Source organism: Peromyscus maniculatus, chromosome 8 (assembly GCF_049852395.1).
Source record: "Peromyscus maniculatus bairdii isolate BWxNUB_F1_BW_parent chromosome 8, HU_Pman_BW_mat_3.1, whole genome shotgun sequence".
Lineage (NCBI taxonomy): Eukaryota > Metazoa > Chordata > Mammalia > Rodentia > Cricetidae > Peromyscus > Peromyscus maniculatus.
This window is the reverse complement of record NC_134859.1, coordinates 44,376,978-44,402,731: the sequence shown is the minus strand read 5'-3', so window position 1 is coordinate 44,402,731 and position 25,754 is coordinate 44,376,978. Positions and strand designations below refer to the sequence as shown.

At 48.4% G+C, this 25,754-nt stretch overlaps 1 protein-coding gene across 4 annotated transcripts in view; it reads left to right on the top strand.

Annotated features, from left to right (window-relative positions):
* The window catches only part of Pemt (phosphatidylethanolamine N-methyltransferase), an 87,537-nt gene that overhangs the window by 22,463 nt on the left and 39,320 nt on the right, over positions 1-25,754 (top strand). The window contains exon 1 of one of the 4 annotated variants that reach the window (XM_076542476.1): positions 16,564-16,677. The exons of the other annotated variants lie outside the window; for them this stretch is intronic. Within the exon in view, the coding sequence (XP_076398591.1) occupies positions 16,579-16,677 (99 nt within the window). The 5' untranslated portion in view covers positions 16,564-16,578. Of the gene's footprint in view, positions 1-16,563; positions 16,678-25,754 lie in introns of those variants that run through there. 4 annotated transcript variants of the gene reach the window in all.

The following is a 25,754-nucleotide window of genomic DNA, read 5'->3' as shown; positions in this document are numbered from 1 at the left end:
CCCCTGATTCTAGCCCTAAGTAAACATGGCTCAGTATCCTCCTTTAGGTCTTCTTGCCCACTGTGGAGCTGAGCCCTGGCCATGGGAACTGTTGATGTGGGTTCTGCTTTCTCCCAGACTCAGCTCCTGAAAGCTCAGGGAAGGGTTAGAACCATCCAACGAAACACACAGGGCTGAGCCTAGGATTGGAAAGGATAGATGGATCAAGGTTGCCCTCCTTCCTGGAGAGTGAGCCGGTGGTGGCCCCGGGGAGGAGTAGAGCCTGGAGTGATCAGCTCCTACTCTGCTAAGAGCACACAGACTTCTGCTGGCCATTCTCTTCCATCTTTCTTTCTCCGTCTGTAAAAGGGACTTGCAGCTGCCCCAGTGGGCCCCACACGGCCCTTTTTGAGATCTGTGGGGTACAACCATGGCCCTTGCAAGCCTGGAGCCAGCCTGGCCGTTCCTTCACTTCACTCCATCCTTGGGTCTTCAACAGCACTAACATGCGTGGAGCAGAGTGACAGTTCCACGTGTGTCTGCAGTGTGCACTGGTTACACCAGGTTGAAGCAACCTTTCAGTCTCCTTAAGCATCTATCATTGCTTTGTGCCGAGAGCCTTCCAACTCTCCTCTGCTTCCTTACAAACTTGTAATAAACTGTTGTAAAAGATAATTCTTTACATCAGGCAGTCATTCTCTACCCTCTTTTTCCATCTGTATTTTCCTCCTCTCCTTTTCCCTCCCCTCCTCTTCTCTGACTGCATCTGCTTTAGCTTCCATATGAGTAAAATCATGCTTATTTCACTTAGTGTAATATTTTCCAGCTCTACCCATTTTTCGATCAATAAGAGGATTCCATTTGTGTGTGTGTGTGTGTGTGTGTGTGTGTGTGTGTGTGTGTGTGTGTTGGAGACAAACCTTGGGTGTTGTTCTTTAGGAGCCATCAGGTCTTTTTTTTTTTTTTTTTTTTTTTTTTTTTTTTTTTGATACAGGTTCTCTCATCGGCCTGGAGTTCACCAAGTAGGCTATGCTGAGTCTAAGTGGCCAGTGAGCCCTAGGGATCTGCTTATCTCTGCCTTCTCAGTTCAGGGATCACAATACACCACCATATTCTCTCCTTCCTCCTCCCTCTCATTCCAGGGATTCAATTCTTCATGCTTGTTTGGCAAGCATTTTATCAGCCAAGCTGTCTCCTCCGCCCAGGAGTTCATTCTTTTTTGTGTGGTTGAATAGTATTATATGCCTCATTTCCTTCCCCATTCATTCATCATTGGCTGATATGAGTAGTGCAGAAATAAACACGAGAGGCAGGTATCTCTCAGGGGCACTGGTCCCATCGCCTTTGACTATGTGAATATTAGTGGGTTTGCTGGATCCCGTGGTAGTTGTGTTTCGGATGTGTATGTGCATGTGTGCATGTGCAGGTGGAGGCTGTAAGTTGACATTGGATGTCATCCCAAATCATTCTCCACTTTAAGTTTTTGAGACAGGGTCTCTCACCGACTTAGAACTTGTCAATTCAGTCCATCACGGTGGGAAGTTGGGACAATTTGGTCTGTGGTGTGGAGAGTAAAGTAGGTGGGAAGTGGAGGCCTGGCCGTGGACATAGTGGGCCAGTCAGTGACACAGAGTTCCTTCTTCCACCGTGCCTGGCTGCATGCACCGTGGGTGACATGGGCCTCAGGGGAATAATGCTCATATGTAATGCCGGACACTCAGTACTCGAGGGTCCTTGTCATTAGCAGGATTGATCAGGAGGCTTTGTTGCTGTTTGCAGTGCTGGGGGTCTAACCTTTGTGCATCCTAGGTGAGTGCTCCACCCGTGGGCTTGCCCAGTCCCTGCTTTAGAGAGTCTGGCTGCCTTGCTGGCCTTCTCTCTGTGCCCTGGTCTGCATTGCTCTCCAAACTCCCAGGCTTTCCTTGACTGTTTGGGGAATGTGTCTCAACAGAGTCACATCTCCATGAGATGACTTGAGGGGATTGCAGGTGTATTATTAGGGGTGCATAGGGCCAGAGGTCATGTAACTCCCACCTTTTCTACGAGGACACCAGTAACAACCTACATAGGCCAAGTGTCCACCTCCAGCCCCCATCATGGAAGGACTGTATCTACCTTTCTGTGTTTGCTCTTCCTGCCTGCCTAGAGGGATGTAGAGGACATCTGTGTGGGTAGGAAGGCTGGCTTTATACAGTGGGTCCTCCTGCTGACACTTCCCAAAGAGGTGTCTGGCTGTCTCTGGGAGCCATGTTGGGGTAGGCAGGGTATGGGCTCCAAGGTAGGAAGCAGCTTTCCCATGCCGGGTGTGGAGAGTCCCTGACCTCTGCACACCAGGGAATAACCTTGACTCTGGTAGGGTCCCGTGCTTCTCCAAGGCATGTCAAAGCTTCAGCCAAGGTGTCCAGGGCAGAAATCAAATCCACCAGCTCCCACTGGGCCTCTCTTCCCTTAGGAGGGAAGGCAAGGAGACAAGGAGCACTTTTGCCTAGTATGGAACAGGGGGCCAGGGTTGGGGGTTGTCTTCTGCAGATCCATCTACTGTTCGTTTGTTTTTATCAAGACAGGGTTTCTCTGTGTGTAGCCCTGGCTGTCCTGGAACCTTACTCTGTATAATGGGATGGCCTCAAACTCAGATCTTCCTGCCTCTGTCTTCAGAGTGCTGGGATTAAAGGCGTGTGCCACCACGCCTTCTTATGAAGGAAAATATTTAATTGGGTCTGGCTTGCAGTTCAGAGGTTTAGTCCATTATCATCATGGTAGAAAGCATGGCAGCATGCAGGCAGACATGGTACTGGAGAAGGAGCTGAGAGTTCTACATCTTGGTCCATAGGCAGCAGAAGGAAGACTGAGACACACTGGCCAGACTTGAGCTTCTGAGACCTCAAACTCCCGCCCCCAGTAACTGACTTTCTCCAACAAAGCCACACCTATTTCAGCAAGACCACATCTCTTAATAGTGGCACTCCACTCCCTATGGGCCAAACATTCAAATACATGGGTGTATGGGGGCCATTCCTATTCAAACCACCACAAGCCCTAATAAGGGTAGTATCAAGGGATCTCATCCTGGAAGGCAGAGGGGTAGAGCAGCCACATGGGTGGATATCCTAGTTAGGTTTCTATTGCTGTGATAAACACTGACCAAAAGCAACTTGGGGAGGAAAGGGTTTATTTTGCTTGCAGGTCACATTCAGTCACTGAGGGAAGCCACAGCAGGAGCTCAAGGTAGGAACTGAGAGCAGCGACTAGGGAGGGATGCTGCTTACTGGCTTGCTCCCGAGGCTTGTTTAACCACCTTTCTCATACAATCCTGGACCACCAGCCTAGGGGTAGCACCACCCACAGTGGGCTGGGCCCTCCCACATCAATCATTAATCAAAAAACTGCCCCACAGACATTCCCACGGGCCAGTCTGATGGAGGCAACTCCTCAGTTGAGGTTCCTTCTTTTTAGTGACTCTTGTGTTGACAATGGGGGATGGTGTCAGTGGCTTCCTCAGTGCTCCATAACCACAGCGCTCTCATGATAATTACAATCACCATAATGGCCCCCTTTGTGTCCCTGGCATAGTCTCAAAGGGCAAAACTGATAGAATGACTATATATGTTTAAGGGATTTTTTTTTTAAGATTTATTTATTTATTATGTATACAATGTTCTGTCTGCACTTATCTCTGCAGGCCAGAAGAGGGTGCCAGATCTCATTACAGATGGTTGTGAGCCACCATGTGGTTGCTGGGAATTGAACTCAGGACCTTTGGAAGAGCAAGCAGTGCTCTTAACCTCTGAGCCACCTCTCCAGCCCTATTTAAGGGATTAATTAGACTGACTTACAGGATGTGATCCAGGTGGTCAAACAATAACTGCCTCACACTGGAGAGGCCAAGAATCTGGTAGTTCAGTCCACAAGGCTGGATGTCTCATCAGGCCCAATAGGTGTTGGAGGCCTGGGGATTCTTGGGAGCTGCTGGTCTTAAGTCTGTGTTGGAATCCTCATTAAGTTGGTTCTGTTATTAGTGAACCAATGCTGCAGCAAGAGGCTAGGTGAGCTGGCCAGTGGCAGTGAGGACAAGCATGCAAGAAGCAAGCTTCCTTCCCCCACGTCCTGTTACGTGGCTGCCACCGGAAGGAGTACCTCACGTACAGGGTGTGTCTTCCTGCCGCAGTAATCCCATCAGGAAGATCCCTCACAGGAGTGTGTTGTTGGTTGTTTTGCTCTTTTAGGGGGCCCACCACCCAGCTCCCAAATAAACCACATGCAGAGGTTTATTCTTAATTATAAATGTCCGACCTTAGCTTGATTTGGTTCTTGCCAGCTTTTCTTAACTTAACCCACCTACCTTTTGCCTCGGGGCTTTTTCTCCTTTTCTTACTTCTGTATATCTTTTTTTTAAATTTTCATTTATTTTTTTTTTCTATTAACAGCTTCATACAGTACAAATTCTTATCCTAATAGTGAAATGTTTCACTGAGGCTTGCCCAGTGATTGAGTAAAACCAAAACTTATTATAAACCACAGTCATCCTAGGGTCCCCCCTGCTGTGTAGCCTCCCTGGTTCTATGGGTTGCAGTCTGATTGTTCTTTGCTTTACATCTAGTATCCATTTATGAGTGAGTACATACCATGTTTGTCCTTCTGGGTTTGGGTTACCTCACTCAGGATAATATTTTCTAGTTCTACCCATTTGCCTGCAAATTTCATGCTGTCACTGTTTTTCTCTACTGCGTAGTACTCCATCGTGTATATGTACCACATTTTCTTAATCCGTTCTTTTCTTACTTCTGTGTACCTTACTTTTACTTACTCTCTGGCTGTGCAGCTGGGTGGCTGGGTGGCTGGCCCCTGACATCCTTCTCTCCTTGCTCTCTTGTTCTTTCTCTTTTCCTCCCAGATTTCTCCTCCTATTTATTCTCTCTGCCTGCCAGCCCCGTCTATCCTTTCTCCTGCCTTGCTGTTGACCATTCAGTTCTTTATTAGACCATCAGGTATTTTAGACAGGCAAAGTAACACAGCTTCACAGAGTTAAACAAATGCAGCATAAAAGAATGCAACCCATCTTTGCATCATTAAACAAATGTTCCACAGCACAAACAAACGTAACACATCTTAAAATAATATTCTACCACAGGAGTGCCAGTAGCTTATGTTCTAGTTGATTCCAGATGCAGTCAGTGTGATAACCAAGATTGGCCGCCACACTGCGCCCCGAGCCCATTCTACTAGGCCACTGAGGACTGGACGTCGGATTTTACAGAAATAACCACTGAGGGTCAGAGAGGTTCTTTACAGGCCTGAGTCGCATAGCCCCCAGTACAGACCAGGGCCTGCCTGCTCGTGTGCTTTCCTCCACCTGCCCTTGTGTGCACCCACAGCCACGGTGTGGTGCGAGCTGAGATGCTGTGCTGTGTTGAAGAAGGACGGAGACCTAGCCTGGGGTGGCAGCATGGCCTGGCCGGCCCAGATCTGCCGAATCCTAGGCCCTGCTGTCATCAGTGCCTGTTAGAGCCTGGGTGGGGCCACACGTGCCCTGCAGCCCTTCGGGGATTTCTCCACGGTCTTATTTCTGAGCTGGTGTGTGCTTGCCCTGTGTCAATGTTTTGAGTACATGTAGGTCTTCCTGTGGGCAGGGCTTCACATGGGCCAGCCTCGTGAGGCAGTCACGTGGAAGCGACATTTCCGTATCCTCCAGCCTGCCACCTTTCCTGGCCATCCTCAGGAGCTTGTCATGTGCAGTCATGTCTTCCCATTCCCTGGGCCTCTGAGCACACTCAGACCCATCATTCCCCTCCCCTTCTATTTCTTAGTACTTGGGCCTGGGCAGGATTCCTGGCTTCTCGGAGCCCTGGTTTTTCTCTTCTGTAAGTAGCGGGTCGGGGTAGCAGCCTGGCATGTTGCTACAAGACAAGGAAGGTCTTGGGGAGAAGGCTGCCCGACCTGCTATGGTGGGCTGTCTTTTCCTGCCTCCTGTCTCTCTCTCACGGTTGGCAGCTCTCTGGTTTTTAGAGAACTGGCCCATCCTCTTGTCTGTAGGGTCCACTCAGGCTTCTGTAGAGTGTGCTCACTGAGCACCCCCTTCCCCACCCCCGAACCCAATCATGGGTCTTGGGTGTTGTTTGCTAAGTAGCTGCCACAAGGCCTGAGCCTGGGAGCTGTGCCTTCGTTTCCTAACCTGTGAAACGGCATCAGCGGAAGCTCTCCCCCACCCCTGTATTGTGGGATGTTATTCCTGGGGAGGCATGAATAGATATCTACTCACACTAGATAGGGAACTGATGACAGGTCAGAGTACCATGTGAGTGTTCTCCGGGACTGGTACCACGAAAGCCCAACTTGGTAAACCAATACGTTCTCTTGGGGTTGCTTATAGGAATATGGGTGAAGGGTTACTTATAGGAGCAGAAATAACTCAAAGACAGCTTCATCACCAAAGCCCACCGCAGCATGGGAGACAGCTCACGAAAGCTGGGAGCCTGGAGCACACTGAGCAGCCCGTGGGCGGCTCAGCAGGTGGAGAGCTCCTTTCCAGGCGGCTCAGCTGGTCTGAGTGTTTCCAGGCAGCCTGGCTAGGCGCTCTTCTTCTAGGCGGTTCAGCTTGTCCTGGCTTTTCCAGGCAGCTCTGCTGGTCTGAGCCTCTTCTAAAGCCCCCAGCTTGTCTGGGGGTGTCTCTTAGCAATCCTTACATAGATACACTTGGGGAGGGAGTGGCCTAGCAAAGCTGGTCAGTTTGAGGGACTTCCTGGGCTTAAGGAGCTTCCCCACAGGGTGGAATGCTTCACCTCCCCTTGGAACACCTTGCTGTTTTAGCTCCCTGTAAACAACCCGTCTTAAAATATCCCATTGTTTCACCTCCCCGTCTTAAGGAGTGAAGGGCTGTCCCTCCAAGATGGAAGGTTTTAATCTTGGAGGAAACTGTCACACAACACCCTGTCTGGCCTGTGGTGAAAGCTAAAGAAATACCCTGAGGCGAGTACCCAAGACAGTGCTGGGCAGGCCCCAGCTTGGCAGGAGCAACTGTGAGTATCATTTGTCCTGTCGTACTGGTGCCTAGTAAAGGTTTGGTGACTGGGGGGTACCTGGGTCCTAATGATCCTGTGGGATCCCCTGGGCCCTGGGAGCAAATAAGAGCAAATTAGGGTTCAGAGGAAGGGCAGGAAAGTGGGGGAGAACATGGACAAAATGGTGCTGAAGAGGTCTGAGTACTCCCTTGTCACATCTCACACATGCCAGGCTCGGTTGGAAGGCAGTTATGGAGTGTGCAGGTAAGAGCAGGGCCAGGTGGAGCTGCATGATGTAGTGGGTGGAGGAGCCAGCTGCTGCCTTGCACTCATTATTGAGGTGGGACCAGGGCGCAGGGGGAGCAGGGTCAGCACGAGACTGGTTGAATGGAGAGCCGTAGGCACAGTGAGAGCCCTTTGCTGGTCACCGTACTGCCCTTTGGATCTGTGGCACGGCACTTTTCCTCGTGGGCCACTTGGTTACCAGTGCTGACATTTGTGTTGACTTGCTTCCGGACTCCTTCCACTGTGGGTTCTGTGGCCTTTTCTTTCTGATCTTCCTCCCAGGCTTCTGGGCCCCGAGTAGTAGCATGTAGGGCTGTGGGCTCTCGTAGACTGGGCAGGCATTTGGAACAGCATCTGCTGCTGATTTTCTGTGTATAGTTGGGCAAGTTCTTTGCCCTTTCAGGGCCTCAGTTCTTCCTCAGATGACTCTACCTGGGTGTTTGTTTGGTGTTAAAAATCAGATTATTTGTGCCAAGGGCAAGACACAGAGATAGCGGTCTTTGAGGTGTGATTTATGCTGTTGTGTGAAGGATGCAAGAAGTCACTTCTCCTTTTGTCTGCCTGGGTACCAGTTCATTCCCTTGCTCTTGCCTCCACAGCACCTTTGCTCTGTTTCCCAGCTGACCACAGTGTCTGTCAATCATTCGGGCCTCTGGGTCCAGGCCAGCCCGCCAGGTACTGTTGCATCTCTGTTGCTTAGCTGACCTGGCTGCCCCTTGGCTGGTTTTTGGCTTTCTCTGGTCATCTGGGGTACCATTTTCCCTGCAAAGCCCCTGGAGGAGCAGGGCTGTTTCTCAGCTGCCCAGGCCTCGGGAAATACTTGCCTCTGCCAGGGAGCAGATGTGTCACCCGTTGCTGCTTGAAGCCCTGGCCTGTCCCCTACTGGCTCTGTGAAGACTTGTGTCCATCCTTTGCTCTCGCTGACGTTCTCTGGTTGTCTTACTTTTGTTTTAGGCAGTCTTGCTATGTCCCAGAGCTGGCCTTCTGCATTCTGTGTAGCTGGGACTGTCGATGCAGTCTGAGTCTGGCTCGCGGTTTTGCTCATCCAGTGCCCATTTCCTGGACTTTTCCCCATGGACAACACTGTTTTGGTAGGAGTTGTGGATGTTAGAAGTGGACGGGAAGCTAGCGTATCCTGGGAGTCTGCTGAGTGGCCTCCATGGCCACTGAGTTCCTAGCAATGGGAGCCTTTTGGCCTGTGAGGTTGCCAGCTGTCTGGTCAGCCTCTTGCATAGCTCCATGGGCACCAACATTTCATCTTCCATGTCTCATTTCCGTTCCCCTCCTGTTTAATGTGTGTGATCTATTTATGTATGTATGTATGTATGTATGTATGTATGTATGTATGTATGTATACCATGTTCTGCCTACATGCATGCTTGCAGGCCAGAAGAGGGCACCAGATCTCATTATGAATGGTTGTGAACCACCATGTGGTTGCTGGGAATTGAACCTGGGACCTCTGTAAGAGCAGCCAGTGCTCCTAACTGCTGAGCCATCTCTCCAGCCCCGTGTGCTTTTGTAAGCCCCTCACTTTGGGCGGAGGGACCAGGAAACAAAAGCTTCAGAGCCCAGTGCAAGACAACTGGTTGGGCTTGTGCTTGAGCCACTCAGGGACGCTGGGGAAGCAGCATGGCTCTTGGTGGCTGTGTCTTAGGTGGGATATAGCTGGGCAGGTAGCCTGGTCTATTGAGAGGTCAGGGAAGGGCTGCTGGGTCTGCAAGGGTAGAAGTATGGAAGGAAAGGGGTCAGGGGAGGTAGGGGAGGGCTTGAGCCCCTGGGCTCTTCAGGATCTGTGATCTTGCTCTCTCCCCATCCTGCTCTTCAGCTGAATATGAGAAGCTGTGATATTGCCACAGTGCTACTGAACTGTCTCTGTGCATCTGGTTCTCCATGAGCCGCAGAGTGCCTGCTGTAGAGGTCTTTCCAGCCAACCCAAGTGTGTCCCTCACTGTCTCAACTCCCCCTGCTGTGTGGCTCATCTGGCCTCTGTTGGAAGAGAGGGGATGTTTCAGAGCCCCTGCAAGTGTTTAGAGGTCCACAGGACCCCAACAGGAGTGGGGATTGGCCCTTAGCAGCTCCAGCATGGCCAGAGTGTCTGATGCCTTGGGCACCTGCACCAAGCCTTTCTCTTGGGCAGTGGGCCAATCTCAAGGGCTGTGCTGAGTTTCATTGGCTTCCTCTAAGTTTTCGGGAAGTGATACTGATCAGGGCCTGGCCATGCTTTGGGGAGCCTGTGCTCTGCACAGGTCCATTTGCCTCTGAACCTTTTGATCTTTTTCCTTATCCTGGGGCCTAGAAGTGATCCTAACTTGCCATTTGTGGCTCCTGCGTGTGCATCATTTGCTCTCAGAGAGGGTGTGCCTGAGGGTGGGTGCATGCACCTGTGAACATGTACAAAGTTTGTGTCCTTCCTCCCTGGATTTTCACCCTGTGTTGTATGGATTTTTAAAAATCTGGTGAAACCCCACTGGCTATTACTGGAGAAACTCTACAGTTCGAGAGTTCTTTGATGGAAGGCCCACAAGACTTAGAGCACATGTCTGCTGACTTTAAACGTGGCCAGAGGCCGGGGAAGCAGGCTGCTCCACCCTGCCAGTAGAGGTGGAGTGTGCTTAAAACGTAGTATTGATGCCTCTGAAGCTGACCATTTGCCCTGCAGCAGGATGTGGTTGGAAAATTCGTCAACAGTGGTGTGTTGACTTCTGTTGCACCATTGTGGACTGTCAACAATGTCCTGTTTGCCGAAGGATAGAGGGTCTGACTTCACAGCCTCTGGCTCCAGAGGGCAGGCCCAAGTCTCTCATGCTCGATGCCCCCTTCACCTAACCTCCCTGGGAGGTACTTTGGAGAGAAAGAGTGTAGATACAGGGGAGAACTGAGGCCAGGCTGAGGATGCCTCAAGGTCCTCTCTACAAGACCCTGCTCTGGTGGTTTCTGCCTGACTCCTCCAGGCCAGCTCCTGCTTATGGGCCAGGCTACAGATCCAAAGCCCACACTCAAACAAGCTTTGAGACTCACTCTGGCGTTCCTCACCTGCTGCCTGGGCATGTGCTAGGTGGGAGGGAGGGATGAGTGCTTACTCCAGATGCAGTCATAGACAGAAGCCGGGTCTTCCAAGATGGCAACAGATGTCAGGGGAACCAAAGAGAGTTAACTGGATATTGCTGGACTCTCTGGCATCATTTGAAAGAACCTGGGGCCTCAAATGATTGTGTGAGTGACCTGATGTCTCTGTAAGTGGCTCTTGAGGGAGATGGCCATACATGGGAAGCTGGGAGGTGTCTGGGTCAGTCTGGTACTGGAGTCAGGTAGATATGAGGTTCTTCAGTGTGCTGAAAGGACACAGGTGTCCCAGAGTCAGGGGCTGGCCTGTAATTTCATCTGAGGGATTTCTCTGAGACAAAGGGACCAGCGGCCCACCAGGGAACCCATGTGGTTGTTGATGGGTGCCCATGAGTGTCCCCTTCCTTCTTCAGTCCCTCGAGTCCTCAGAGCCTTCCTAAGGAAGCGGGGAGCGTCACAGACAGGTGAGCAGACAGGGAGTCCCGATGTGCTATGTCTTATATGTCCACAGCCTAGCCTAGGACGGCCACCTTAAGGGCATGTTGTATTCCTACCTGCTGGCCTGGTGACAGGTAGAAGGGGTAGCTGGGTCTACTTTTCTGGGCTGTCAGGGGTCCTGTCCTGCACCTGTTTTTTTGTCCTTTCATCTGACTTTGTTCCTGGACTGGGAGGCAGTAACATTAGCTCCTTTCTGGCCTTGGGTACTAGGTCAGCAAAGGATACAGCATGTAAACGCCTTCTGAATCCCTACTGGACAGGTGTTCTTAACACTCAAGTGTTTCCCTAGAGGGAGGGTTGTAGCAGGGGATTCTGGGAGGTAAGGGAGGTGCTGGGCTGCTCCAGCCAGAGACTTCCAGGTCGCCCTAGGCCCACCAAAGCAGATTCCCCCCAGCTGTGGCTCCTGCTTGAGCGGCGAGGCTGCTGGGGGAGCAGCCTGTTCTCTGTTCAGAAGACAATGTTCTCAGGTGGATTTACACCTCTTCCACTGGAGCTTGGAAAATGAGGTGTGAGAAGCTAATTTTAGACCTTGGTCTCCATGTCAAAATGGCAGCAGGATATTTAGAAAGAAAGAATGACGGCATGGCTTTGTCCCTCGTTAATTGTGGGTCACCCACGTTTGCATGAGAGAAACAGGCCCATCGTGACTGCGTGCTGCTGATGGGGGGCCTCTCAGTTGCCTGGCCTGGGGTGACTCTTTGGGCACCTAGGTTAGGCTAAGGCCCCTGCAGACAGCAAGTGTGTTTTAGTTATAGAAGCAGTGTTCCTACAATGGCAGAGCGTGGAGACAAGGTATCTGGAGTGATTAATGTAGCCCTTTGGGGTAAATTCATTGTTAACAGATAAAAAGGACAAGAAGTCTGAGCAGCAAATGAGGTCACTTGTCAGCCAGAGCTTCCACACAGGGGCCTGTTTCACATCCGAGAACGCCCAGCTTTTAGTGAACTCCCAGGATATTTTGTCCTCTCTGTCTCCTTGCTGGCAGTCTTCCTGGGTCACCCAGGCTCCCTCCCCTCCTCAGTCCTCCCATGTTGCAGTGGTAGAAGGTCCCCAGCAGTCCCCAGCAGTCCCCAGGTACTAGCCAGGTGCCACTGGACCCAGCTGTGTTGGGGCGCCTGCCGCCATGTTCTTCAGAAGCCTGTTGTGCGCCGCCGCTCTTCCGACCCCGCCCTCATCCCACTGCACAAGGGCCTGGTGCCCTGCTCCCCTCCTGCCCAGGGCTTTGTACCACACCTCTCGCCTCCAGGTGATTGGTTGTTAGAACACAGAGAAGCAAAAGCAACAGGATCTGAGACAGGACCCGCTGTCCCTACAGCATGCTCACCCTCACTGGTACCCTTGGCAGGACTGAGAGCACAAAGACATGTGGCAGCCCTCACATACCGCTCCCGGAGCTGCTGCTGGCACCTTAGGTGGCCATCTGCCAGTCACTGTCAGGAGTAGTTCGTGGTGTTGAGTCTTTCCACAGTAACTCATTTGAGTTTTAAAGCAGGCAATATCTGTGTGTGATAGAACTCCCAGCAGTGCCATAAGGCATAGGTGAGCGTGTCTCCTTGAATCTCCCCCCTGTGCCCTGTTGCCATTTCCTGGGGATCCTTCTTAGGTTTCATCTGCATGAGGTGTCTCAGGGCACAAAAAGAACTACCATTTATTTATTTATTTTTGACACAGGCTTTCTCTGTGTAGTCCCGGCTGTCCTGGAACTCACTCTGTAGACCAGGCTGGCCTCAAACTCAGTGATCCGCCTGCCTCTGCCTCCCAGTGCTGGGATTAAAGGCGTGCACTGCTACACCCAGCTCAGACCTCCCTCTTGATGTGGCAGCCCCATGTGTCATTCTGTGCCTTTTCCTGCACACACCCTGGAGTGTGCTGGAGTGTTGGGTGTGATGCGCCCCGCCCCCAGCAGCCCTGTGGCTCTCGGTGGGTTTTGGGGTTCACTCGGTATCTGTAGAGCCTCGTGTTCTTTTCCACAGCTGCCCAGTCAATATTCTGCCCCAAAGATGCCCTCTAATTCTTGCCTTATTCCCTCACTGTTTGACTTGCTCCAACTTTTACTACTGTGAACAGTGCTCATGGGAGCTGCCTCATGCCACTCATGGGCCCCATAGGCAGGCCTATGATGGGTCCCCAGGAGACATGGAATTGATGTGTGACAGCGACAGCTACAGGGAGGGGACTGTGTTTCTGAAGGATGGAGACCCTGTGTTCTAACTTAGACTGCTTCAGTGTGGCTTTGCAATCTGAGGGTCACAGGGGCCTCCAAACTCTGTCCTAGCTGTGTATTTGCAAAGCATTATGGGGCTGCTTAGCCCTGACTTGATGAGTGGTACAGCAGACCCATGCCAGATCATCCCCCAGGGAGCCTGAGCTGCAGCAGGCTGTGAATAGGCAAAGAGCGTGCTGTTCTGTTACATTGTGTGTCCCCCACTCCCCAGGGTGACATCCTTGAGCATCCTTGTCTTCTGAAACATTTTGGTGTGTGTGTGTGTGTGTGTGTGTGTGTGTGTGTGTGTGTGTGTGTGTTGGTAGTGGGGTTACTAACTAGCACAGAACATGATATGTAGAATTTAGACTGTACCCAGTGAGGAGAGTGAGTTCCTGTGCCCAGCGGCTGCCAGCCTCCAGCTGTCAGACACGGCTTTCAGGGACAGTCACACCACTCTGTGAAGTGGTGTGGAGATTGGGTTTCTGTGAACAGGCTGACTTTTTCTGTTCCTCATGGCTGGCAGCCAGGGTACATACCTCCCCATGCTCACAGCACCCCCCACCCAGAGGAGTGCGCTGTCTCTAGGGGGAGGACCACAGCATGGGGTGGCTACATAGGCACCAGGTGGTCCTGCGAGCGTGCCGTGGATGTGCAGGCAGTAGTTGGGCACGTGGACATGGTAGCTATGAGGCTTCTCCAATCTGCTGTACCTCGAAGCTAAGGAACCCTCACCTCCAGTCAAAGAGTACTGCTTTTGCCCGAGTCTGGACAGCATGCCTCTGCTGTAGTTGTGACCTCTGGCTTATGTCTATGTGAGGTGGTGGTTGCAGGGAGCTAGCGGAGGCATGGGAGTAGTAGTCCTCACTGTTTCTGGTGTATTTTAGAGATCTCAAAGTATTCTAGAATGAGAGGTTGTTTTAAAAATGTGCTTGTCGCCGGGCGGTGGTGGCGCACGCCTTTAATCCCAGCACTCGGGAGGCAGAGCCAGGCGGATCTCTGTGAGTTCGAGGCCAGCCTGGGCTACCAAGTGAGTTCCAGGAAAGGCGCAAAGCTACACAGAGAAACCCTGTCTCGAAAAACCAAAAAAAAAAAAAAAAAAAAAAAAAATGTGCTTGTCACTGCAGAAGGTTGGGATCATGGCTTGGACAGAGTCCACTGCAGGAGGCCAGAACTGCTCATCCTACTTCTGGACATTTGCACAGGGCTTGGGCATCTTGAGGTCCAAGAGCTCCCAGCCTGCTGCCAAAGAGGCCCTGCCGCCACTCTGCCAGTCCATAAACCCACAGCAACACCAGTGCAGCATACTGTGGTGATGAATCTTGACTGCCAACTTGATGGGACGTAGAAAACAAACCTCCAGGCATCTCTGTGAAGGTGTCTGTGAGGGAGTTTCTTGTTGATCCATCCTGAGTGCGGGCAGCATCATCCCATGGGCTGGGATCCTGAACTTAATTAAAGAGAGAAAGGGAACATAAGCACTCACATCTGTCTGCTTCCTGACGGGTGCAATGTGACCAGGGGACTCCAGCTCCTGCCATCAAGACTTGCTTGTCATAGTGGACTGTGCCCTCAAACTGAGGCCCAGAATAAGCTCTTCCTTGAAGTACCTTTGTCAAGCATTTTATCCCAGTAGTGAAGAAAGGGACTGATACAGAAAACTGGTACTGAGAAGTGGGGTAATTGCTGTCATAAATCTGGCGGTGTGGTCCTTAGGCCTTTGGAACTGATTTGTGGGAGGATTGTGGAAGAGCTTGGAACTTTGGGCTAATAATGACCTTGAAAAGCTACAAGTAGCCAGAGATGGTGGTGCAGGCTCGCATGCCTTTGATCCCAGCTCTTGGGAGGCAGAGGCAGGCCTCTGTGAGTTTGAGGCCAGCCTGGTCTACAGAGTGAGTTCCAGGATAGCCAGGGCTACACAGAGAAACCCTGTCTTGAAAAACAAGACAGAGAGAGAGAGAGAGAGAGAGAGAGAGAGAGAGAGAGAGAGAGAGAGAGAGAGAGAGAGAGAGAAGATAGAAAGAAAGCAAAGCAAAGCTATAAGCCGAGTTTAATAGGCCATTCTGATAGGAGCATGCAAGACAAGATTGCTGGGAGATGCTCATGAGGTTACAGGAGGAGAACAAAGACAGGGGTTAAGAATTCGGATAGGAGGAGAGCTGCAGGCAGAGTGGAGCTGGCCGTGTGCTAAGATGACCCCCTTTCCTCGCCATAGCCCACACTGGGGGTGAGGGGAAGAAGCGTCAAGCAGGGGTGTGGCCTTTAGACAGGCCTTCCAGCAGGAGCTTGGCTCATGGCACACAGCCAGAGCCGTGACACTGCACAGGAGATGGGCAGGCTGCGCCAGGACCTTTGCACCTGAGTTTTCTATCCCCCAAATCCCTTCTGTCATTTAAGAAGTCTCCTTCTCAGCAGGTGGTGGTGCCTTTAATCCCAACAGGCAGGGGCAGGCGGATCTCTGAGTTCAAGGCCAGTCTGGTCTACAGAGCAAGTTCCGGGACAACCAGGGCTACAGAGAAAACCAAAACCAACCAACCAACCAACCAACCAACCAACCAACCAACCAACCAAACAAACCCCCCAAAACCCCAAAACCTGTCTTGGAAAAACAAAAAAGTCTCCTGTTTTTAGGTCTCAGTGTGAAGGTTGCCCTCCCTAATTCCCCACCACGACTTTCTCTCAGTAACTTGTTCTGGACAGTGACATCTCCAGCATTAGAATGTAGAATCTGTGCCCCACAGAGAGGAGACCTCTTGAGGGCAGAGGTCACACCCAGTATCTGGCACATGGCTTCCTAGCTGTGTGTGGAGGAGGTTGAGCTGTATATGTATATGCACCTGAGCCTGAGCCTGGCCAGTGCTTTGGTGGCTGTGAGTAGTTTCCAGATTCTTCCCTTTGACCCAGCATGAACTTGACTGTTGAGCTCCAAGGGCGCATGCCCAGTGGCTACCGATTGCCACAACAGAACTGCTCCTGGGAAACATTGGGTGCCTGAGGATGTATTGGGCTTGAAAGCATACACAATGTGCAGGACAGGAGGCAGCTTGGCACTCTAGAGGACATGTCCTCAGCTGGTATAGATGGTCCCCTCTAGCCATTCAGTTATAAGGCCCACACTCATGTCCTTCTGTTCTTTAAAAGGGCAGGAAAGCTAAGCCTAATGGACCAGGGCCTGGGTCCTCACATAGCCAATGAAACAGTGTCAGCATTTCCAGGACTGTCTCTGTGAGGGTAATGAGCAGGCTTTATCGTCATGGCCATTCAGCAACCAGCAACCAGCAACCAGCTCATTGGGAATTTCTGACCTGCTTCCAAAGTATGAGCCCTGAGGGCCACCAAGGACCCATCCTGTCTTAATGGTCTCCTTGATCATGCTCTCCTACAGGAGAATATACTTGGAGCATGTGGGGTGGGGACTAGGTTGAAGCAGGGCCAGCAACTCAGCCCTGAGGTTGGTGGCAGGCTGGCAATGGTGAGTGGTGACCATGGCTGTTGGGCAGGCATGGACCAGGCCACTATTCCAAATGTTTCTTGTGGCTCACAGTTTTGTGGATGTTTCTCCTTTCTCAGCATCGTGGCAGATCTAGCTCAGGTCAGAGCGTTGCAGGTGGCTTATTTCCTCCTGTCCACAGCCCCTTGGCCAGGCCACAGGTGAGCAACCCCTGCCTTCTGCCTGCTTGGATCACCCTGTGCTTTCAGGATCTTTAGGATTCTTCTCATGGACACGTATCCCAGCGGGTCGCAGCCACAGGGCCATTCCTGGGAGCAGCCACAGCACAAGCCACCCAGGGTGGGTCTTTGTCTTGTGTTCTGAGTTTTGGCCTCATTTCTCCCACTTGACTCAACCCACCTACAACAAAGTTCTTGGGCTCCTCTTGTCCTTCCTAGGGGCCGGTACATCTTTGACTCCTTCATTCCATTCCTGAACAGTCCCTATGCCAATTTTACTGCTCAAAATGTTCTTTGTGATAATGAATTGTTGGAGATATAGGAAGTGCCCTTATTATGAAATGCAATGATGAAGGAGGAGTGAGGACATGTTCTGGACTCCATGATGTCAACAAATACAAAATGATCTGGGATTTTGATGCCAGTACTTGGAGGTTGGTTCTTCCTACTTTTACGTGGGTTTAAAAATCTGTCAACTAAAAGAAATCCCCTTATACCTGAGAAAAAGTGTGTGCTGGCAGGGCAGGATGAGGGCCTGTTGACAGCACTCTACCTTGGCTTGCCCAGGTCCACTTTTTTCACATTCTGGTCTTCTTGGGGTGCAGACTCAATGGGGCAGCAGGGCTGTCTTCACTGGATTCCCAGAAGTTCAGCTGGGGCCAGGTTCCCAAGTACTGGGGTCACAGGCAGGTACTACGATCCCAATATGATGTCATTGCCATTCTGACAACTTCTCCTGTGTCTCTGAACAATATTCCCTGAAGACACAATTGATGAACTGTCTGGTGGTCTGTCCTTTGCTGTCCCCAGTTGCTAAGATTTGTCCTGATTGTTTATTTGTGTGTATGCATGTATACATGTGCCATGGCACATGTGTGTCAGTGTGTGTGTGCGTGCACACACACAAAGTATATGTGGAGGTCAGAGGACACTTTTCAAGAATTGGTTCTCTCCTTCCACCATGTCAATCCCAGGGATTGAACTCAGGTTGGCTGACGCGCCTTTACCCATTGAACTGTCTTTCCAGCCTAGGTATTATGTTAAGATAATTGCTTGCAAAGCAGTTATTAATCTAACAGAGATGCTTATATGAACTTTGAGTTTGTTAAAGCAATTTCATAAGTAGCCAAAAGCCTGAAACATAAATATCAGAAAACATGAATGATTTTAATAAAACATAAAATCTTGTGGTTTGCTGGGTGGTGGTGGTGGTGGTGGTGGTGGTGGTGGTGGTGGTGGTGGTGGTGGTAGGCACACACCTTTAATCTCAGCACTCGGGAGGCAGAGCCAGACAAATCTCTGTGAGTTCGAGGCCAGCCTGGTCTATAGAGTGAGATCCAGGACAGGCACCAAAATGGCACAGAGAAACCCTGTCTTGAAAACAATAACAACAACAACAACAACAACAACAACAATCTTGTGGTTTTTGATCTGTTGTGAAAATGGCACTAAAAGCAGAAAATATCCTGAAGAAAGTCTTGTTTTAGACACAATTAAATACATAAATCATTTTATATTAGTGTCTTAATATTAGAATATTAAGACTTTTGAAAATAGGTGAATCTTATTTCATCAATTTGCAAACTAGATTTTTTTTTTTTTTGGTTTTTCAAGACAGTGTTTCTCTGTAGCTTTGGAGCCTGTCCTGGACTAGCTCTGTAGACCAGGCTAGCCTCGAACTCACAGAGATCCGCCTGTCTCTGCCTCCCGAGTGCTGGGATTACAGGCGTGCACCACCAGCACTTGGCCTAGATTTTTATAATTAGGTTGTGGATACCAGTTTCTCTCTTGTATTCTTAGCCTTGGTCTATACCTGAGGTAAAAACAGACCAAGTTATTTGAAAAAATACAGGAAGACTCAACAGCATCAACTAAATGATGTTTAAGTTTTAAAGTTTGAGAAAGTATTTATGACTGCAGACTACCGTACAGCTTTCCAGGTCTCAGGTAGACAAATGTCCAATGTACATATGTTATTTTCTGAAACAACCACCCACATCTACCCGCTGTACATCTTAAGGGCAAAGCAGCTGATCAGTCTCCCTTCCCAGCGTCCTCCTGACTCTCCAACTGTTTGAGAAATAGTAGGTAACTAAGAAAGAAGAGCCACAATTCTAAATGTGTTCTCAGCATGTGTCCCTTATATTTTGAATTTTTAGTTTTAGACTTATAAGTCTTTTAAGAGTTTTTTTTTTTTTTTTTTTTTTTTTTAAGGTTTTTTGAGACAGGGTTTCTCTGTGTAGTCCTGAGTGTCCTGGAACTCACTGTATAAACCAGGCTGGCCTCAAACTTGCAGAGATTCACCTGCCTCTGCCTCCTGAGTGCTGGGATTAAAGGCATGTGCCACCACTGCCTGGCTTATTTTAAGGTTTATATAAAGACCAAAATTAAAAAAGAATCAGGTGACATTCTTAAGTGATAATATTTATATAATTTTGACAAAATAGAAACTTAAGAAAGTAGTTAATTATTTACCTTGAAATCTGAACTGGAATCTGCAAAATTATAAACACTTTGAAATGAGAAGCCAAGACCAGAGCACAGTTATATTTCTAAATCATTTAATAGGTCAAAATTCTAAATGTTTTATGGAGGAAAAAGACATCTTGATGACCTGAGTCTGATCCCTGGAACTCACCATGGAGGAGGAAAAAAATGACTCTCAGAAGTTGTCTGTATACACACATACACACACTAATAATAATAATAATAATAATAATAATAATAATAATAATAAACAACTTTAAAGACTTTAAATAGCCAGTATAAAGTCAGGTTTTGTGGGGAAGTTCTGGCTTTCTTTCCCTAAGGTGTTCCTAGTTACCCGAGACATTTCTTTTCAAGGATACTGGTGCAAAAGGGATGAGGAGTCTGTTGCCCCCTTCTAAAAGACTGACAAAAAGCTAAGCTGCAGAGTTTTTAAAAATCAAAAGAAAAGACACAGGATAATGAAGCTAACAGTCTTTTCTGAAATATTTTTGTCCTTTAAAAATGCTAATCCCTTTCTAGTGAGGGTCTACACACAGCCTCTCCAATATCCAACAAGTACCCAGAACACAGCAGGAGAGCGCACCGCTTCAAACATATGAAACTGTCAGCACAGACTGGAGGAGGGCCAAGTGTTTAAACAGACAAGTTCCGGACTGCCACGGGAGTAAAACCGCTGGAACAATGGCAGGTGGAAGAACTGAACTGTCCCGGTGAGGCTGGAGAGAGGAGCACTGGCTCCTGGTGTTGTTACACTAGGGGAGATGGGCTAACCCCTGTCAACCGCTGAGAAGGCAGGAAAAGTAAGCTCCCAAATAGATTCAGGGTGCTGAAAACTGTCACATGCTGTTGGTAACAGTAACATGTGCAGAAAACCAAGGAAGTGAACCAAACTCAAAGTAGAGTTTTTAGCACATTGTGTCTGCCAGTCAGTCATAAGTTCAGAAGCAGGTTTATGAGAAGGACCAGATGTGGGGTTACCCTCAGGAGAGCTTTGTTAGGAGAGAGACTCATGAACATGGTAGCAATGAGGGCTTTAACGTGGGCGAGCATTAGGAGAGAGGGAAAGCATCGTGCCTGCAGTACCATGAGGGGGCCTTAAAGGGAGAGAGAGCCTTTCCTTCAAAATCCTAAGAGGACTTACATTAGGAGAGACATCATGTATAGCGGACAGGGGTCCTCGGGGAGACAGCCTTCAAATCCCCAAATGTCAGGAGAGGTAGAACGTCATGGCCATAGGCAGCCACTTTGGAGCCTTCAAAACCAGAGCATAAAGGGGCTTTCTGACTTTTACAGGTTTCCGGAGAGGGTGGGCAGCCTTTATACCATGTGGTCCAGCCTGTGTGACTCTTGGCAGGGAGGCAAGCACTAGGTGGGGCCATAGTTTAAAAGTTGCCTTTGTCCTTGGCAGCAGAGAGGATGCTGGGGCTGTTTTTCTTGAGTTACAGCAAGTTCCTGTCCTCCTTTGTCCTAAGGCACAGACCGTGGGCGGCAGTGCCTAATTTCTGGGAGAGAGGCAGCTAGAGGGTCTGGGATCTAACCGTTACATAATGTATTGCATCTATCCTCAGAACGTTCTTCTTACAAACATGAATAATATTATGTTCATTAGTCTGGTAAATGAGACTCTGGGCCTTTTGAAAATAAGATACTGGTTGTATCTTGATTATTTTACAATGTACATTCAGGAGACAAATATTAATAGGCTTAGGGGCTTGAAGATGAACCCCTTCTATAACAGAACAGACTAAAAATTAGAGAGTAAATAAAAAATAAACATATAAAAAGGTGTCCTGCCCACCAGGATGGCAAAACCTTTCCTTTGCATACATTGTATACGGTGTAAACTGAACCTTTTCATACATTATATACAGTGTAAAGTGAACCTTTGCATACATTGTATACAGTGTGAACCCAACCTTTGCATACATTGTATACAGTGTGAATCCAACCTTTGCATACATTGTATACAGTGTGAACCCATCCTTTGCATACATTGTATACAGTGTGAACCCATCCTTTGCATACAATGTATACAGTGTGAACCCATCCTTTGCATACATTGTACACAGTGTGAACCCATCCTTTGCATACATTGTACACAGTGTGAACCCATCCTTTGCATACATTGTATACAGTGTGAACCCATCCTTTGCATACATTGTACACAGTGTGAACCCATCCTTTGCATACATTGTATACAGTGTGAACCCATTCTTTGCATACATTGTACACAGTGTGAACCCATCCTTTGCATACATTGTATACAGTGTGAACCCATCCTTTGCATACATTGTGTACAATGTGAACCCATCCTTTGCATACATTGTATACAGTGTGAACCCATCCTTTGCATACATTGTATACAATGTGAACCCATCCTTTGCATACATTGTATACACTGTGAGCCCACTCTTCTCTCCAGTGCTCTGAGTTCCCGGGAGAGACAGGTCTCACTGACAGCTCCATTTCCTATCCCACAGTGTTCCATTGGCTGAAGTAGTCTCGTCCCCTTTCTGCAGTTGCCCCCAGGTCCTCACTGCCAGCCTCAGCTGCCTTTCTAGTTTTGAGCTCTAGGTAAAAAGAACAGACTTCTCCCCTTTCTGTCTCTTGGGTGCTGACAGGGAGCATTCTCGCTCTCTCTGATGAGCCTGCTCCCTCCATGTGTGACCCATAGGTGTCTACCATTGAGCGTGATGTTCCCCTTCTCCCAAATTTCAACAAAACAGTCTTTGAGCTTCCTTCTGGGTCCATTTCCAAATCTCCTATCAGTGAGCTAAGAACCTTCAAAGGAAACTCTGGTTCCTGGTAACACATTTAAATATTATGATATCCAATTTTAAATCCTATAACATTATTTATAATGAAATGTGCTATCTACTAGTAATTATCCCAATAACAAAATTAACTCATTTCAACATTGGCAAAATATATATGTATTTCATATGGATCAATGCCCAGAAATCCTAAATAAATTTTACCTTTCAAGTCTGCTAGCAAAAAACAATTTAGATATTTTTCTGACCATTTAGTAAAAGCATATTTTACTTAACTAAGTAAGGTCTTAGTTTATCTCCTTTTGGTAAAACTTGAAGGGAGTAGCCTTTATCTGTTTTATATAGAGAGCAAGCTAGCATGAACCCTCAAAGCTATTGTTTGTAGGGATATTTTCTTCTGTAATTTCTATTGTAAAAAGGAATGTAAGCCAGGCGGTAGTGGCGCACGCCTTTAATCCCAGTACTCAGGAGGAAGAGGCAGGTGGATCTCTGTGAGTTCGAGGCCAGCCTGGGCTACCAAGTGAGTTCCAGGAAAGGTGCAATGCTACACAGAGAAACCCTGTCTCGAAAAACCAAAAAAAAAAAAAGGAAATGTAACAATTTTTTTATAAACATACATATCCATCATTTTTATGTTATATGAAAACTTCATATTTATCACTTTTATATTAACAATATTCTTAAAAAGAAAACCATAGCAATAATCTAACAAAATAATTTTTTCTTCCTGTCTCATTTTCCAGAATATTTGAAAGTGTCAAGCACCAACATTACTTCAGCAAAGACACTCATAATTAATACTTCAAGTGGTTAACATTTTACACATGAAGCAAAGTTTATCATTCTTTTTAGTCTAAAATTCAAAGTTTCCAAATTTTTGCATCACTGCTTCCTCTTGAAAGGAAGACAAACTGAAATAGAAAAACAAAGGCTCCCCTAGACACCCACATTCATTTATACACATACTCATACAGGGTAGATCTGTATATCTGTCTGGATTCTTTAGAGAACAGAACTGATAGGATGAATTAATTAAATAATTTTAGCTTACATTTAATGACAACAGCTAGTAGCAACAGCTGTCTCACACCTTGGAGGCTGAGAACCTAGTCGTTTCTGGGTTCTTGAGGCCAGATACCCTGGCAGTTGGAGGAGTCCCACAGTGGTAGTCTCACATTGGAGAGGTTGATAGCCTGGTAGTTGGTTAGTTCATGAGGCTGAGCACCTTGCCTCTTCCATTCTAGCACAGAAAACCTGAAAGGTTCCTGGAGAGCTGCTGCTGGTCTGTAGTCAATGACAGAAGCCTGGAAACACTGGCTCTGATAGCAGTGAAGGAATCATAATCAGTGGTAACAGGGTAAATCAACTCTGTGGAGAGAGGGAGGTCAGGTGAGCAAAAGGCAAGTCATTCTCCATTTGATGGCCCTTTTTATCCCCACTGCTAATGGAAGGTGCTGCCCTAGCTTGGGAGGATCTTCCCACATGACCAAAGCAATCAGGACAATTCCTCAGTGGAGGCCCCCTGCCTAGGCATGATGGTTTGAATAGGAATGGTCCCTAAAGGCTCATATATTTGAATAACTTGGTCATTAGGGAGTGGCACTACTTGAGAGGGATTAGGAGGTGTGGCCTTGTTGGAGTAGGTGTGGCTTTGTTGGAGTAAGTGTGTCACTGGGTGTGGGCTTTGGGATTTCAGAAGCCCAAGCTTGCCCAATGGCTCTGTCTTTTCCTGCTGCCTGGGGATCTGAATGTAGCACTCTCGGCTCCTTCTCCAGCACCATGCTTCCTGCCGTGCTGATAATGGACTAAACTTCTGAAACTGTAAGCCAGCCCCAGTTAAATGCTTCCATTTATAAGAGTTGCTTTGGTCATGGTATCTCTTCACAGCAATAGAACACTGACTAAGCTACCTGGTGACTCTAATTTGTGGCAAGTTGACATTAAAACCAACCATCACAATCTGGGACCTACTGCTTTAAGTGACCAGGTGGTCACTCTGAGAGAATTAGGCCACACTCCTTCAGTCTGTCATTCAGGACAAGGACTTAACAGGTGCCTCTGTGACAGAGCACTCAGGCCTCAATGGGAAAAATGAGCCATCTCCTCCCCCTTGCAACTGCAAGATAAGTTTACAGTCTTACCTAGTGCCTGTCTCTGTGGCCCTTGGCACATAGGATAGGCCAGGCTACGTCATGTGGTACGGAACTTCTAGCCCTGAAAACCTGCAGGGTCAGAAGGCCCTTTTGTCCTGGAATTTGAAGGCTTTCCTTCAGGTCTCCCATCATGTGTTTATGGCAGCTCTCTCCTAATGAGCATCCCCTCCAGGGTTCCATCTCCTAAGAAAGCACTTCTGAAGGCTGACTCGTGCTGGCTCCCTCCCATGAGCTGAGATGCAGAGGAGCAGGGGCTGGCTGAGCTGAGCTACATGCCTGGTTCTGTTCTCTTTTAGCCAGCCCACCCACCAGCTGTAGGAAATGGTTAAAGAGACCACTTCTTATGATGTTTTGGGGGTCAGACTCACTGCATTCAGAATTGAAAAGGGTCTTGAAGTACCACTACCCTGATAAGAATCCAAATGAAGGATAAAAGTCTAAACAGATTTATAATACTCTCTGCTTCCAAAAAAAAAAAAGGGGGGGGGGACAACAAAGAAAAAATATGACAAAGGAGTGATCAGGAGGGTGGAGCAGATGGTGGTTTCAGCTCCCCATGGACATCTTCAGTATGTTCTTTGGAGGAGGAAGAAGGATGCAAAGGGGAAGAGAGGTCAAGAGGTGTGCATAAGCTCTCAGTAACCTTGAAGGACTTGTGTAATGGTGCAGGAAGGAAGCTGGCTGGCTCTGGGAAGGAATGTGACTTGTGCTGGATGTGAAGGCCTTGGTGGTGAGAAAGGAAGAGCAGGTAGAATGCTTCCCAGCTGCCGAGGTACTGGCATGCCCACAAGGACTCATCAGATAGGACCCGGAGTGGCAGAGGGAAGTCAGACTGTGTCATGGGGAATGGATCAGTTCTGAAGACATGCATAAATGACGCAGTAGAAGAAAGGAGCTCTGAAAGCAGCTTTTAGAAGTTCCTATTGACAAAGCGTGAAAGACAGCCAGAAGATGGCATCCATGGTGAGAGAGATCAAAAACCGGGGCTGCAGCCAGGAAGGGCCATGCCTTTTTTACTCAAGGAGAAGAACTTTACATATGTGTGGACTTAGAGCTGATTGAAGCATTGTGTGGCCTCCAAAGCCAGTACCCATTCTTGACAGGTGAACCGTTGGCATCATCGCCCTTCCAGGTCACATGGTCGAGCGTGGAGATTTGAAGTCCTAAGTGAAGACATGCCAGTGTACTGTTGACCATGTGAAAAAGGATGTCACTGAAAATGGCTTTCTCTCTCCTGATAAATTCTCTTTGCTGGAAAAACTCCTTTCTGAGATGAAGGATATAAAGGGACTGGTGGAATCCTTTAGGTAGTTTGAGGACTTTGATCCAAATCAAAGCCAATGCCACTACAATGGAGAAGAGTGTAAGGACAGCGAGCATCACCCCCGTGGTGGCATTCTGTATCAATCTCTCATTGGGGCCAGTGAATAACACTCACTGCTGGCATTTTATACGCAGCATGTAGGATTATCATCATAATATACTTGCCATTTGGCTATTGTTTTTGTTTTAATACTCAACTATAGTATCAGTATTTTAAAAGCTAGATAAAGAATAAATGCAAGCACTCTGACTTTACCATGCCTATGTGCTGATTTCAGTGTGTGAGAAGTCCAACACCTGTAAAATGACTTTAACAGCT